At 42.6% G+C, this 16,537-nt stretch overlaps 2 protein-coding genes and 2 non-coding genes across 4 annotated transcripts in view; 2 read left to right on the plus strand and 2 right to left on the minus strand.

Annotated features, from left to right (window-relative positions):
* The window catches only part of LOC138980801 (protocadherin-15-like), a 17,306-nt gene extending 10,355 nt beyond the window's left edge, over positions 1-6,951 (plus strand). Inside the window, exons 5-7 of the mRNA XM_070353689.1 lie at positions 2,473-2,595; positions 5,895-6,071; positions 6,830-6,951. Coding sequence (XP_070209790.1) covers positions 2,473-2,595; positions 5,895-6,071; positions 6,830-6,951 — 422 coding nt within the window. The remainder of the gene's footprint in view (positions 1-2,472; positions 2,596-5,894; positions 6,072-6,829) is intronic.
* Positions 3,159-3,230, minus strand: Trnah-gug (transfer RNA histidin (anticodon GUG)). Its single transcript has one exon. It is a non-coding gene; the product is annotated as a tRNA-His (tRNA).
* Positions 3,745-3,816, minus strand: Trnah-gug (transfer RNA histidin (anticodon GUG)). Its single transcript has one exon. It is a non-coding gene; the product is annotated as a tRNA-His (tRNA).
* Positions 6,952-7,549: 598 nt separating the features above from the next.
* On the plus strand, positions 7,550-16,537 carry LOC138980658 (cadherin EGF LAG seven-pass G-type receptor 3-like). Its single transcript, XM_070353568.1, has 9 exons — positions 7,550-8,009; positions 8,476-8,666; positions 9,368-9,791; positions 10,579-10,769; positions 11,872-12,172; positions 12,939-13,070; positions 13,597-13,781; positions 14,388-14,816; positions 16,354-16,537. The coding sequence occupies exons 1-9, from the start codon at positions 7,700-7,702 to the stop codon at positions 16,492-16,494; spliced, it is 2,304 nt and encodes a 767-aa protein (XP_070209669.1). The 5' UTR covers positions 7,550-7,699; the 3' UTR covers positions 16,495-16,537.

Raw genomic sequence — 16,537 nt, forward strand, 5'->3', positions numbered from 1 at the left:
GAACTTTGGCGTTGTGATGTGGTGTAGCGGCTATGGTGTGTCGGTATGGGGGCCCGGGAAAGCTGAGGTGGAACCAAAATAGCTGAGGTGGAACCAAAATCGGTTCCGCGCTGCGCGCTGAGAGCACTTGTTGAAATATCTCATCGATGAGGTTGTGTCCGGGGTCTCTCTGAATAAGCCCACCAAATTTGAAGCAGATCCATCGAGAACCTTGGCCGCGCATCGCGCACAGACACACAGACACACAGACAGATACACAGACAGACACACAGACACTAGTCGTATATATATATAGATACGGCTTCTCTGTGTGTGTGTTTGTGTGTGTGTGTGTGGGAAAAAACCTGTTGATTGTAGAGTTCTGTTTGTGATGGGGTCTAGCGGCTTTTGTCTGTCTGTATGTTCTGGCATTTGAGAAGCCACAACAGATAATATAGGGCTAAGAAATAAGCTCTAAAATTCTCAATCCCGTTTGACAGGACTTCGCTTGCAGAGGTGATTGTGATGAACCGCCACGCTGTCTGTCTCTGTCTCGCGATTCACCCCGGCGAAGCCGGGTATTCCTCTAGTAGTGAATAAATACAGTGCGTTCAGTTTCATCCCGTGAGTTCGACAGCTTGACTAAATGTAGTAATTTCGCCTTACGCGTCTTGTTTGTTGTTGTTGTTATTTGCGAGCTTTTTTTTATTTGGGGGGAGGGGGGGGTGGGGGGAGGGAAGGGGCACGTTATTGAAAAGTATGGTATACGAAAGTCTGTTTTTATGGAAAAATCAGACCATTTCTGGCCGATTGCGGAATTAGTACAATTTTTGCTTTATTTTATCTCTCAGAATTCGTGTTGCATTTATTGTCTTTTGTACCTTTTCTCTTTGCAAAAACGATGATGCTTATTTTCTTCTATGTTGGTACTTATTTTCTTACACCCAAGCCCCTTTCAATCTCTATCTTTAAATTTCTTATTTTCATTGAAAAGCTGACCTACTTTTCTGTCCATATGACAGGAACAGTTCTGCACGTGAAAATTAGCAACGAAAGCAGCTTTGACCTAGATACGGACTACAGTGTCACCGTGACATGCTTTGAGGAGGATTTCAACTTTACACACATTGTGATCATCAGACTGTTTTACCATAAGCCACCGATATTCGTCAATATGTCTGGTAGGTATGCTGATTTTGTTGTTGGTGGTGTAGCAGCAAAAGTGAACGAAAAACAAAACAAAATTCAAATGTGACAAGTGTAAACGCTTGCAAGCAAGTCACAGACTTCACTGAACAAAATCAGATATTAAAGAAAGAAAGTCATAAATCACCACCACTACAACAACAGTTAACGCGCAGACAACTTTAGGCAACAAAAAAAAGTTGTATGTTTCTGGTCACCCGACCCTACCTAGTTTTTTCCCGCCGACCCTAGACTTTTTTTTTTATTGCATTTGTAAAAAAAAGAGAGAAAAAAAGCGTCAAAACGAAAGTAACAGACGGCAGACGACACAAGGGGGATAACACCGCATCCCTTTTATCTCATCTGTTTTGTAATGTGTTGTCTTTCTCTTTGTATAGTAAGTCCAGTCTCTTTGCGTCACTGTATAGTTATTTTCTACCCTGACCACAAAAAAATAAATAAATAAAAAATAAAAAATCCCTATTTTTTGTAGCCATGTTACCAGAAACATACAACTTTTTTTTTCCTTAACAAAACACCGCTTCAACCAACTATAACTTACCTTGCAATAGATCGAGTTGTATTTCCCATTCACCCCCCCCCCCCCCAAACCCACACACCCCCACCCCAATATCACTACAACTTACCTTGCAACTGGTCGAGTTGTATCCTTCCCCTGCCCCCGAGTGAATACGATCTTCTTTATTTTGTAAGTTACGGTCACAATTATTTACATGTACTGTTAACTACAGAACACCTGACAATAGTTTAGTTTCGTGAACAGTTAAATTCTGATTTTGTCTTTTGATAATTGGGAGCTTGCAAGATAAATGCGCTAAGCAAACGTCGTTTTGAAATGCTGCTATCGAAGAATATTTCTTGTGTCATTTCAGCGGCAGTACGCGTGTCGGCGCGGGATGCAAAAGCTGGTGACGTCATTCACGTCGTAATTGTGACGTCATTAGAGCAGTTGCCATTGATGTTCTGGGGGAATGGCTGCGAGTGTCCTTTTTACGTCCATCCAGGCACGTGTGTGTGTGTGTGTGTGTGTGTGTGTGTGTGTATGTGTGTGTGTGTGTGTGTGTATGTGTGTGTGTATGTGTATGTGTGTGTGTGTGTGTGTGTGTGTGTGTGTGTGTGTGTGTGTGTGTGTGTGTGTGTGCTCGTGCACCGCAATTTGACTATTTTTTGGGAGTATTATCATCAGATGTATGTGAGATTGACTGAAAAAGCTGAACTCGATCAATTGAAAGCTTCACCCAATGTTGATTCAGGTGAAATAAACATGCTTTGTTCGTTCTTGCTCAGACGGATCACTTGCTGTTACCCGCAGTCTGATGTCAGAGCCAGTGACGTCATACTCCATTGAGGTATTCGTCAACGACAGTGTCGTCACTGCGGGACCATCAATGCTGCATATTATATTGACAGGTAATTTTAAAAGTGTTTAGTTTGCAATGCTCTAAATCTGATTAATGACATGACAGTAGGGGGAGGAGAGGGTGTGGGGTAACAGGGGGGGGGGGGGGGGGATATCGCAGGGAGGAAGGAAGGGGGACAGCTTGTTAAGAGGGATGCGGCAAGAAGAATACTTTTGATGTTTTGTAGAGTTTGACTCAATATTACAGTTTATTGTGTTCTATTTTTGGTACAGGTATATCATTAAAAAAAAATGCAACTAGCTCATAGAACAAGTACTTTTTATGTTTTTGAAAACGTGCAACGTTTTTATTATCAACAGCGTTCTTATAGGCTTACACACAACACACGTAAATTCAGTAGAGTTTGCATCATAGTCCACGCATCAAAGTAGCCATACATGATATTTCGAACCTAGGTCCACCCACCACCGCAGCAGAAATTGACAGTTTTGCAATTACTGTTTAAACTTTAAGAAAAATGTGCACAAAGTGCAAGTGATAAAAAGTCTAATTAATAAAGAAGTTTGAAGACACACTAGGAAGAAGAAAAAAAAAAAAGAAAAAAAAAGTGTTTGCCGTGACCAGGATTCGAACCTGGGTTATCGCGGCCACAACGCGAGGTCCTAACTACTAGACTATCACGGCTTCTGAAATCACCTTTACTAGTTTATTTAAATGCTGTATTTTTGTACACCTGCAGTTTTACCACAGCACAGCTGGATATGAAGGCCCACACACACATACACACACACACACACACACACACACGCACACACACACACGCACACACACGCACGCACCCCCCGACACACACACTCACACACACACACACATACACACACAGACGCATGCACACACATACACACGCACGCACCCCCCTCCCACACAAACACACACACACACACACACATACACACACACACACACACTAAAAAAATAGTGAAGGTAATAGCCACAAGCCGTGATAGTCTAGTGGTTAGGAACTCGCTATTTGGCCGCTGTAACACATACACACCTCCGAAATTGTCAGTTAAGTACCGATCACATTAACATGAACAATGTGCAGACATTACAAGTGACAACAAAATCTAAATGAAGAAGTTTAAAGACAGAGAAGGAAAAACTCACACATTACAAACTAACAAAACCAAAAAAAGTTTGCCGTGACCAGGATTCGAACCTGGGTTATCGCGGCCACAACGCGAGGTCCTAACCACTAGACTATCACGGCTTGTGTAATTCAACTTCACTAGTTTATTAAAAGGTTGTTTTACTGTGCATCTGCCGTTTTCCCACAGAACATGTGTACATTGAAGGCTTGGTATCGAGGTCTGCGACCTGAGTTAAAATTAATTAGAAACAAACAGGAGGTTAAAGAGCATGGGGTGTTTTGCATATAAAAAAACTTTGTTGAATGAAACAAACTGCATTCACTATTTTTAAACACAAGTATTTCGAAGTTTCGTGTTTGTAAGTGCTGGGGCGCCACAACGAAAGCTAAACGTTACAAGATTTGTTCGAGTTTCTTTGGAAATTTCATCCACTCCCTCTCGATCCACCAGTTCACAGCAAAGAAATCACTAAATTATTGACTGATTTTATAAACCACCGCCGGGTTTTTGTTTTCCTCAACTGTCAATAATCATTAAATAACTTAATCTCATCTAAATCTAAGTTAATTATCTGTTTTCCCTTTTCTCTCTGTCTCTGTCTCTCCCTGTCCCTATCTATCTATCTCTATCGGCATGACTCTATATCTCTCTGTCTCTGTCTCTCCCTGTCCCTATCTATCTCTCTCTATCGGCATGACTCTATATCTCTCTGTCTCTGTCTCTCCCTGTCCCTATCTATCTATCTCTATCGGCATGACTCTATATCTCTCTGTCTCTGTCTCTCCCTGTCCCTATCTATCTCTCTCTATCGGCATGACTCTATATCTCTCTGTCTCTGTCTCTCCCTGTCCCTATCTATCTCTCTCTATCGGCATGACTCTATATCTCTCTGTCTCTGTCTCTCCCTGTCCCTATCTATCTCTCTCTATCGGCATGACTCTATATCTCTCTGTCTCTGTCTCTCCCTGTCCCTATCTATCTCTCTCTATCGGCATGACTCTATATCTCTCTGTCTCTGTCTCTCCCTGTCCCTATCTATCTATCTCTATCGGCATGACTCTATATCTCTCTGTCCTTCTGTCTCTATCTCTCAGTCTCTCTGTGTTTGCCCCCTTCTCGTATAGGCTACGTTTTGTTAACCGCTTCTATATATATATACGACTAGTGTCTGTCTGTCTGTCTGTCTGTCTGTCTGTCTGTTCGCGATGCACGGCCAAAGTTCTCGGTGGATCTTTTTCAAATTTGGACACCGTATTCAGCTACACCCCGGACACAACCTCATCGATGAGATATTTCAACACGTGCTCTCAGCGCGCAGCGCTGTGCGCGCTGAACCGATTTTGTTGTTGTTGTTGTTGTTGTTGTCGGGATCCACTACCAGTAACTCTTCCTTATCTTCTCCAGTGTTTTCATCCGCGATTATCTCCCTTCCTCCGTGTGGCGTCAATCCATATTCCCGTTACTAGGTTACTATTTTTAGAAGGTCACTGCACGTTACTATTTTTAGAAGGTCTCCAGTGTTTTGCGCGTTTATCTCCTTTCCTTCGTGCGCCGGCGAAGCCGGCGTTGCCGGGTCCCAGGCGCAGCCTGGTATTCGGCTCTACTTCTTCTCGGCGAAGCCGGTACCCGGCGAAGCGGGTAATCATCTAGTCTCTATATCTAATATAGATTGATCTTATGTTATACTAGCAATCTGGCCCAGCTTCGCCCGGGTGTTAGCAAAGCCCTCAAAGAAAAACTCCAAATCAAACGTTTGGGGAAAATGAGAATGACACGGAATGCTGGTATGCTAAAAGTTATCTCCCTTCCATGGATAATAAAGCAAGAGTTACCACCCTTGTTCTGTATAGGCTGTATTCAACAATGGGGAGGGTCATAATCTGAGGAAGGAAACAATGAATCAAGAAACTAAAACCCAGGTGCACATCTGCGGCTCCTAGGCAGTGTGCATGCAAAATATCTCGTCCTTGCCTTTTGCCGTCTCTGAGGTATGGCGACCACAGACACACAGACACACATATAGATTATGTTATGTTATGTTATGTTATGTTATGTTGTGTTATGTTATGTTGTGTTATGTTATGTTCTGTTATGGTATGTTATGTTACGTTATGTATTGTTATGTTCTGTTATGTTATTTTATATCATGATCTTATCTTATCTTATCTTATCTTATCTGTTCTTACATGTCTCTAAGACATCAACCACGCACCAGTGTTCACCAACGTACCCCCCTTGGTCCTAATGGAGGAGAATTCTTCGGGCGTGGTCTTGGTCTTGTCTGTGTCCGATGCTGACGGTGACGCCATTACTTTCGTTTCGGTGGAATGGATTCCTGAACAGGCTACCACCTATTTGCTTTTTAATGAAACAGGTAAGTGTTTTGAGGAGAGTGTGTGTGTGTGTGTGTGTGCGTGGGGGGGATTTGAGAGAGAGAGAAGAGAGACAGAAATACAGACAGAGATAAAGAGAGAGGGAGAAAGAGAGAGAGAGTGTGTGTGTGTGTGTGTGTGTGTGAGTGCGTGCGTGTGTGTGTGTGTATGTGTGTGTGTGTGTGTGTGTGTGTGTGTGTGAGTGCGTGCGTGGGTGCGTGCGTGCGTGTATGTGTGCGTGTGTTTGCGTGTCTGTCTGTCTGTTTGTCTGTCTGTATATCTGTCTGTCTGTCTTTCTTTCTGTCAGCGTGTCTACATGTCTATAAACAAAAGAACAGACAACGAAACACAAATCTGCTTCAGGGGTTATTTGGTTGTATCTTGAACCTTTTGAAATGTGTTTGTTCAGTTGCTGTCGATTGCCTTTTTGGGGGGTCATATATTGCAACCTTGATTTATTTAATTCACTCTTGGTTGTCTTTTATTTCATGATGCAATATGCTTTCGTTACTAATTTCACTTTCTTTTAGAAAATATATAAGAATATAAGTCAGAAAATATATAAGTCAGTCTTCGATAACTCCTTCCCAATTTGCTAAAGGCAAGTATAATCGCTCAATATTATTTTTGGTTCCAACTTCAATTCTCTGCCTTTATTTTTCAGCTGGATCAATTGAAATAATTATAAGGCCATCTTCAAACTTGGATTTTGAACATCTTGACGCTGTTGGGCTGACACACTTTGTTGTGAAAGTGACAGCTTCTGACGGGTACAAGACGTCATCTGTCAACGTCACTCTGGTGGTCACTGATGTCAACGAGCCACCCGAGTGTTTTCAGGCATTCTTTTACGTCATCGTCGACGAAGGAACCGTTAGTTAAGCGCCTACATACACACACACACACACGCACGCACTCACGCACGCACCCACGCATGCACGGTCGCAAGTACTCATGCACGCACGCACGCACGCACGCACGCACAACACACACACACACGCACACACACACACACACACACACACACACACACACACACACACACACACACACACACACACACACACACACACACACACACACACACACACAGAGAAAATATAGTTTGAGCTTTGCTCTGATCCACCCTAGACTTAACGACCCAGAACTCCCTTCACATTTCGACACAGTTTTGAACGCATGCAGCATATGATGTGTCAGTTTAGATTGGTTTACAAAGTAGGGTAACGCATTTTGGTTAGTCAGGACCTGATATTTTTCTGTCTCGTAAAAGGTGGGACAGGGACGTATACGTAGCAGTTTTGGAGTTTTTGACAGATCGTACATTCTCAGAACTTACAGACTGGAATTTCATGTGGGATGAAATTCAGATTAGACGGGTGTGTAAGGGCCTTTAAAAAAGGAGGCGGATCTCAAACTAATTACTTCTCCATTATCTGATTGTCAAGGTTTAAATGAATTATGTAGATATCAAGGCATAAGTTCAATAGTGATATGAAGAATCTGTTGATCTCAACAGAAAGGAAACACAGCCAGTGATGGTACATTTCTGACGTCATCATGCTCCGACCCAGAGTCACGGCAGCTGCGTTACGTCATATCAGAATCATCCAACAACAACCCTTTCGTCATGAATTCCCATGACGCCATTCTCATCTACAAAGAAAACGTCGACGTCATTGATACAACACTGACGTCATTGTTGGTGACTGTTTCTGACGTAGCAGGGCTTTGCATTGACGTCACCGTGGAGGTGGAGATTCTGAACGTTTTCAAAAAACCAAAGATATTGAACCTGCCGAGAAAAATTGCCGTCAGCGAAGATGTGCCACCTGGACAGATATTCTCAATTGAGACAGTCGATGAAGATTTTGGTGAAGAGAATGTGGACGTGTATTTCAGAGTATTGAATGGAGACCCTGAACTGTTTGAACTGCAAGGTACGGTATACGTAAATCTCTTTGGTACAGCACTTAAGTTCATATTTTTGCTGAAAAAAATGTGACTGCTGATTTGTGTGTTTGGGATATACGAGGTCTTTTTTTGTGAAACAAATCCGAATGTTTCTGAAATACTACTGTCGTTACCATTCGGACCAAAATGACACCAGTGTGCGTACAGAGACTGAAATTCCCGTAAGAATTCCCTCTCAATTCTCCTTTTGACGAGTATCTGTCAGATTACTGACACCATGCAAAGAAACTCACTATGGAGAACTGGCGGCTGTGAAGAATTAAGTAAGAGATAGATAATGGGAGCGACGATGATATTGAACATGATGACGATAGTAAAATGGTGTTGCTATTCTTGTTGCGGTTGATGTTGTGCTGACGACGACGACGAAGACGAAGACGAAGATGACGACGAAGATGATGACGATTAACTTAGGTTTGTTTTTATATTTAGGGAAGAATTTTCACCTGAGGTATCCACGGAGGTTAAACTACGAGAGGACGCCATTGCATCTGATCGAATTCATCGCAGACAACGGTCACGTGGCCTCGGACAATGTGACCTTGACCCTTGAGGTCGTGGATGTGAACGAAGCTCCAGTTTTTTTTGAGAGCATCTTCTACGTGACTGTTGAAGATGCAGAGGTATAAATGCTGCCTTGTTATGCGTTTATTTTTTTATGTGGTCAATAAAATCGTTTTAAACGGGATTTCTTCTCTCTGTATTACGAAGTATTTTTATAATTATGACGATAATTGCCTTTGGTTTAAACACAATTTTATTCAAAATACATGACATGAAACAATTGACAAAAATGCAGCTAGGACACGAACTCAAGCAAATGCTTATTTGACGTGACCATAACAATACTAAGTTACACAAGTTTTCATGATGGTGGACAACACAATTGTTAACCAGAAGAACAAAATGTATGAGGGGGGTATGGGAAACTTAATCTAATTGTCTGTTTGCTTGTACTTGTTTTTGCGACGAGAATCAGCTTATTTATTTTATCTGATGAGAATAACGACAAACGACGTCGACTGTACAAACCAAGACTTATCTTCTTGATCCTGTATTCCAAAATGACTTCTCTGACGTCATACGTGAGAAAATGTAGAGAAGACGTCATAATGCGAAGCCGCATGTCACGTAAAACATGTGTCACATCTCCCAGGAACTGACAAAGAATTTCGAAAAAGAAGTCTGTCTCGGTGACTTCGTCACATCAGCAGAAGAACATCATTCGTATGGTCACCGCTAGGCTGTGCATGTATCGGTGTCGGATCTCATTAATGCCCTTTGTTGTTGATGTTGTTGATGTTGTTGATGTTGTTGATTGCAGGCTGGGACTATCATACTTCCTGACCTTCGCAAGATTGTCTCAGACTCAGACTTGGACGACACCATTACATTCTCCTTATCCAGCTCTCAGGAAACCTTCAGGATCAACCCTGTTTCTGGCACCATCTCCCTTGTGGCTGACTATGATGTCGATCATGACGTCATGACATCTGACGTCATATTGATTGTGAAAGCCGTAGACTCGGGGCTTCTGTCAGCGACGGCGGAAGTGAACGTGAAAATTGTGTATAAGAATGAAAGACCGAGGATTTTGAATCTCCCAAGGGAGATAACAGTGCCGGAAGATTTGAAAGGTGATAGAATTGTCTACCGTGTTGTTGGTGAAGACCCGGATGACGATGATGTAACTCTGCGCATGTCAGTCATGGACGGCGATGGGCGATTGTTCAGTTTCAACGAAAGTGGTGCGTAGACATATTTCGGCTGGAAATTACTGAAACATAACTTTTTAATTTGCATCTCGATCTGCACTTTATTCTTTCTGTGCCAACTTTATGTGATTTAAACCTCAATTACTTTGAAGTTAGACTGTTTATTTTTTATTTTTTTAAGACGACAGTTTAACCAGGGGTTTAACAGGGGGTGGAGGGGGGGGGTAAATCGTTGATGCGAAGGAGAAGAGCTGCAGTAATTCAGGGGAAAATAAGCATGATGGGTGATATTTAGTGATGGTGAGAAATTGTTTTGCCTTGTCATACAACTGTAGGCTATCTTCGCATTCTTCGTTGAGGGCCCCAAAGGGGGGGGGGGGGGGGGGGGTATCATCACGATCACGGGAAGGGAAATTTTAGCTTTCACGATCACAGTTACCTTGATTTTTGTTTTCACGATCACGAACACCTTGACGAATAGAGGATCATAGAGTGATACAGCTGTGAAAAATGTACGTTGAAAATAAAATGCTTTGCAATAATGCCCATCACGATCACGAAAACAAATGACAATCACGATCACGAGACTTGTTTTTTTTGTCATCACACGGATCACGGGCAAAGTCCCATCACGATCACAGAAATGGAAATTTCGGCAATCACGGTCACAGAAAAGTCAAAAATCGCTAATCACGATCACGATTTTAAACCCTTTGGGGCCCTCACCCCTGATGCGGCCACATTGACTCGGTGGACTGATCAAACTATGTCTTCGTTGTCCACGGCTCAAACTTACATGGACAGCTTTTTCTGTTGACAGATGGAACGGTGACCATAAAACAAACGGCTCGTCTGGATTTTGAGACGCAATCCACGTTCACTTTCCGCTTTTTCGCTGATGACGGTAACCTGACGTCATCACCAGAGATACTGACGTTGCGCATCAGTGACGTCAATGAAGCCCCTTACTTCACAAGAGACATATTGTACATCAGCACATCGGAGGGTCCAGTACGTATGAGTTCGAGAAATAACACGTGAATACAATTCCTGCTTCATCGTGGAGATGTCCAATATTAGTAGAAACAAATTCTACTCGACAATATATATGAATAAAAGTCAAATACACGGACACAATTGGTAAAACCATTTTCATAGAGTCGCTGCTTATTCAATTTCGGAACGCAGTACAGTGGACGCCGCTTAATAAAACCGCGGTTAATAGAGCCAGCCGCTTATAAAAGCCGATTTCAGACGGTCCGGTTTTTTCACTATATCTTATGTATTAGAAAAAGCCGGTTAATAAAACCAACCCGCCGCTTATTAAAGCCAGTTTTCTCAGAGAAATCACGTAGTTTGTGACTAAAGCTCACATTATTTTGTTCTGATGTGGAAGACGACCAACAAACAAACACTCATAAAATCGTTCTTCTCTGCCGAGTAATGATTCGTGACGGTGACAGTGAAATTATTGATGTACCGAAGTGATCAAAGTACACGTACATGTACATAATTAAAACAAAAGTTCCACATCCTTCGTGAAGTTTTGTTTAGATTCAAACAAGTGTAAATGACGAAAGAAAGTGACACTGTAACACCAGATTTAAAAAAAATAAAAACATCCCTTTTTTAACAGCACTTTGTTGAAACAAATTGCCCATTCTTGGTGGGTTTTTTGTTTGTTTAACGCCCAGCCGACCACGAAGGGCCATATCAGGGCGGTGCTGCTTTGACATTTAACGTGCGCCACACACAAGACAGAAGTCGCAGCACAGGCTTCATGTCTCACCCAGTCACATTATTCTGACACCAGTCCTAGCACTAACCCCATAATGCCAGACGCCAGGCGGAGCAGCCACTAGATTGCCAATTTTAAAGTCTTAGGTATGACCCAGCCGGGATTCGAACCCACGACCTCCCGATCACGGGGCGGACGCCTTACCACTAGGCCAACCGTGCCGATTTCTTGGTGTTAAGTTCAACAGTATGAGTAAAACCGTTAAAAACAACAACCACAACAAAAAACGGTTCAGTCCGAAGTTCAAAGAAAGCAATTGCAGTCTCTTTTCATAACCTTTAGGCCTATTCTCGATTTTGTTCCATTCTTTTTCAGGCTGGGACAACAATCAGTGATGCTGGAATCTTCTCGTCTGCAAAAGACCCAGAGAATGACACTCTCACCTTTGACCTTCGTCCCAGTCCTCGCGCCTCGGGTTTCTCCGTTGACACGGAAAGTGCCGAAGTCATGTTCGCTGTCGACTTTGTTTTGACTCGGCAAAGCTCGCCAGTCTCCGTATATCTGACGATTCGAGTGAGGGATTCTGGAAATCTGACTGCGACTGCGCGACTGAAGATAACTATTCATGATGCCAACACCAGACCAAGTCTTCTGTATCTGCCTGCGAATATAACCAGTATGATATTATATTTGTTTTTTGTTTTGTTCAGGGCCGGACCAAATGAGTTGTAAGGGGGGAGGGTTCCTCCTTTTTTGGGGGGGAAAATCAGCGAAGTGGCGAAGCCACAAGCGCGCGCCTGCAAAGCAGGCGCGCAAACTAGAGGGGTCCGGGGGCATGTTCCCCCGGAACATTTTTGAAAAACGGTTAAAATCTGTGCAATCTGGTGCATTCTGGGCCTTGTTTTGAGGGTTAAGAGCAGCATTGTTTTGGTGCTAAAACTAGTAAAAAAAAAAAAACCCACTCAAAGCAAGGTACATGCTTTTTCCAGGGGTGGGGTTCCGGAACCCCTGGAACCCCCCCCTGGGTCCGGCCCTGTTGTTTATGTGTGTGTGTGTGTGTGTGTGTGTGTGTGTGTGTGTGTGTGTGTGTTTTGGGGGTGTGGTGGGTGGTGGGGTTATCTCTCTCCCTTTTGATTTGCCGTTGGCTTTACTGCTAGCTCTTTGTGGTCTTTAAAGTAATAACAGTTTTGTTCTTAACTAGAGTACTGCGAAAGGGTTGCAGTTTCATGTGTGTGTGTGTGTGTGTGTGTGTGTGTGTGCGTGCGTGCGTGCGCGCGTGCGTGTCTGCATATGATGTGAATGAACTTTCACTCACGTTAAAATTTGTTTCAGCTAGCTCATTAGTTGGTTAGATCATTAGATAGTTAGTTAGTGTCCCGGTCAATCTGTGTTTGTGCTCTGTATCCTTTATAATTATCACAATGTTTCTGCATTCTGTTCAGTACACAAACCGATGCCGCAAGGGACATTACTCTACACAGCGCACGCAGAGGACAAAGACAACGATACTTTGTTATTCCGCTTGAACGTTCTTCAGGGAGGAAGGAGGGATTTGTTCCATTTTAACTCGACAAGTAAGTCTTGCTAAGAGATTGAAATTAATGTGAATTGTTTATTTTTTATATCTTATACATTCAAGTGTTGCTGAGAGCAATTTATCCAGACGACATCAAAGAGAGAGGGAGAGAGAGATTCTGTTTTTTAGGGTGTTTGTTCTCTTTCCCGTCTGCCAGTGTGTCTCTGTTCGTGCTCGAACGTGCTGTATAGCCTGCATGTGTATGTTCAGCTCGTGGAGGGAACCTGGGGCTCATTATAAACTGATTAAGATGAAAGCATGCTTTTCTCTTAAAAACAATGATACGGATCATGCTCTAAAGCCTCAATTTAATTAGGTGAAGTCTTCTGCATGAAATTTGCTGAACGAAGCGTCGGCACTGAATCTTCGGTAAAAAGACTTTTGCGAAGACTTCGCGAATTAACTTTTTGCTGAATTAAGGACAGTCCTACTGTATTGCTCTAAATTTCACACTGTATTGCTCTACATTTCCCACTGTATTGCTCTACATTTCCCACTGTATTTCTGTTTCGTTTCATCACCAGGCGGAGAACTGAGCCTTGCGAAAGGAATGAGCTCACCACAGACTACGTTCTTTAGCCTCGAGATCAGCGTGACTGACGGACTTCTCAGCTCCCAGGCCGCCATCGTGACGATCTTTGTCCTCGGTGACGCAAAGCCTGCTGTCGTGACGTCAGATCCCTACGTCATCACCGTCCGGGAAGATGAGGTAATTTCGTACAGCTTTGAATGAAGCTTGGGTCATTGATTATGTTAAGAGAATGTGTGTGGAGTGTTGCCAATGTTACAAAGGTGAATATTTCAAAAGAGATTGTAACTGAAGTGTGAGCTGGTAAAAATCGACTTGGTTTTAGTCCAGTAGTTCGCATGTTTGGCAAGGACCAATTAGCATACACGTTATTCATGGTCGTCATTTTAACTACGAATCAAATCTTGAACTATTATTGGCAATTGCTGTTTTGGTGCAAACTACTAAGAAAGCAAACGATATCCAGGCTGTTGTCTTGTTAATACTTCAGCGGGCTTGGGCTGGAAGGGGGTACATTAAAAATAAAGGTATGGCTATTTCGTTTCTCTGCAATGACATAACTTAATTTAACATCGTTATGATAGCCCGTAACGACGCCACTGTTTTACATTATTGTCACATTGAATTGTTTTTATCGTCGTCACCAAGAAAATACAAAACTGACAAAGTAAATTGCGCAGCATCAAATCAAATCAAATCAAATCAAATCAACTTAATTATCTCAAATCTGAGAAATTACATTGGTGAATGTGAACACAGTACGATTTTGTCCTTGTCTGTGTGCAGTTGGTTTATCCAATACCTCTACCAGACGATCTTTTTATCGAGAATTCATTATCTACGGTAATAGCCGAATACAGCATCAGCGGCGGAACAGGACAGGATTATCTCCTCATCGACAGCGCCACCGGGTACTTGGTTTTTGCCAGAAGTTACGACATCGATGACCCATATGTAAATTCGACCTTGACCCTTGAGATAACCCTGAGCAATTCAGGCGAGAGAGTGACAAAAAACGTTCAGGTCGAGGTCGTTGACGTCAATGACAATGCCCCGGAAGTGACTTCTGACCTCTTGACCTGGTTTGTCGACAAGGCCATTGTAATAGAGACAGTGATTGGTCAGATTGAAGCACGTGACCGCGACGGTGGGAAGAATGGAGAACTGGATTATGAGATCGTCTCAGCTGATTCTGTGCCATTGGATTTGTTTCGAGTAAGTATATATAGATGCCTCTACGCGTTTTCGGTAAAACGCTACCGATTTCGCGATATGGGCAACGTTTTGCCAATAACGCAAAATGTGCAAAAATGTTGCCGATTCCGTGAATTCGGCAATTACGTGAATTGGGCGCCACATCTTTCGGTCTTGGCACTAACTGAACAATGTAGGCAACGTCTTGTCGATTCTTGGAGGCTTTGCACGGTTGCAATAGTCTCGGCGTTTTGACCTGCTGACATATTCAAAGTCATTGCAGGGCCGGACTACCGGGGGGGTTATGGGGGTTGCGCAACCCCCCCCCTAGCCTAAACATGTACCTTACTTATTTAATTTTTTTTTTATTATTGCTTATTTTATACCGTTTCATGCAAGGAGCGACCATTTTCCTATCTCAGAATATGACCTACCCGTCAGCTTCAGGGGGCTTCGCCCCCTGACCCCCACAACGAGAGGGGGGGGGGGGGGGTGGGTTCTAGGGTTTCTGGACCCCCCCCAGCCAAAAAATAAAAATATTGAATGAGGTATGCATTTCTTTATTTTACATTGAGTTTCAATTTTTGGGGTATTAATCAGTGACAAAATCTGCTGCCTGAAACTGGTAATGATCATCCTCAGAATGCACCAGATTGCACCATTTTGCATCCCTTTTTTCAAAATTTTCCGGGGGGGCATGCCCCCGGACCCCCCTAGCAAGCTAGGTGCTTCGCGCCGTCGGCTCGGCGCTTCGCGCCTTCACACCCATATCTTCACAATATACTTTTGAAAAAAACCAGTCATAAAATGAACTGATTCGCCCCTGCCGCCAGGGGGGACATCCCCCTGGGCCACCACTGGCAACCCCCCCCCCTCCTCTTCGCCTAGTCCGGCCCTGCATTGCATGAGTCCTTCCTAACTGATACACAGAGACCTGTAGAGTAACGTTCATCAATATTAGTGTCTGCTCTGATAGCACCTCTGATACTAAAGTTAGCAGGAATCCAAACACAGATAGACAGCTATCATTCCAACATTTAAAAAAAAAGAATACGAGAATGGTTAGTTAATGGGACGTTTAATCTTTGATAAAACTATTGTTTTGTTTAAAGGATGAGCGTTCTATTAATTTACCAGTTTTGATTATTTTTAAACGTGTGAATGACGTAATTCACAATAAACACAATAAATACAATACAATACAATACAATACAATACAAAACAATACAATACAATACAATACAATACAATGCAATGCAATACAATACAATAAATACAATATAATACAATATAATACAATATAATACAATGCAATGCAATGCAATGCAATGCAATGCAATACAATACAATACAATACCATACAATACAATACAATGCAAAAACAATGCAAAACAATGCAAAACAATGCAATATGCAATGCAATAAAATCTAAAGCAATACCATGTAATGCAATACAACACAACATTACACAACACAATATTCACTCAAAAATAAAACAAAATTAACGATGACAATGAATATGTGCGCGCATTTTAACATAAATCTTCAACATTTTCAGATTAACTCCAATGGCGAGGTCATCGTCAACAAACCGCTGTCTTGGGTCAAGACCTCCCTGACCAAACTGCAAGTCGTCGTTTCTGATCGCGGTCAACCTCCCTTGACCACCACTGTCGGCGTTTTCCTTGTTTTCAGCTAAGGCAACGAGACCAAATAAAGGAGGACATTTTGAGGAGATGTGA

Source organism: Littorina saxatilis, linkage group LG11 (genome assembly GCF_037325665.1).
Source record: "Littorina saxatilis isolate snail1 linkage group LG11, US_GU_Lsax_2.0, whole genome shotgun sequence".
Taxonomy (NCBI): domain Eukaryota; kingdom Metazoa; phylum Mollusca; class Gastropoda; order Littorinimorpha; family Littorinidae; genus Littorina; species Littorina saxatilis.

Coding starts and splice junctions, on each gene's coding strand:
- LOC138980658 (XM_070353568.1), top strand. CDS start 7,700: ATGAATTCCCATGACGCCATTCTCATCTACAAAGAAAACGTCGACGTC. Junction 10,770..11,871: donor TCAGCACATCGGAGGGTCCA/GTACGTATGAGT, acceptor ATTCTTTTTCAG/GCTGGGACAACAATCAGTGA. Junction 14,817..16,353: donor TGCCATTGGATTTGTTTCGA/GTAAGTATATAT, acceptor CAACATTTTCAG/ATTAACTCCAATGGCGAGGT.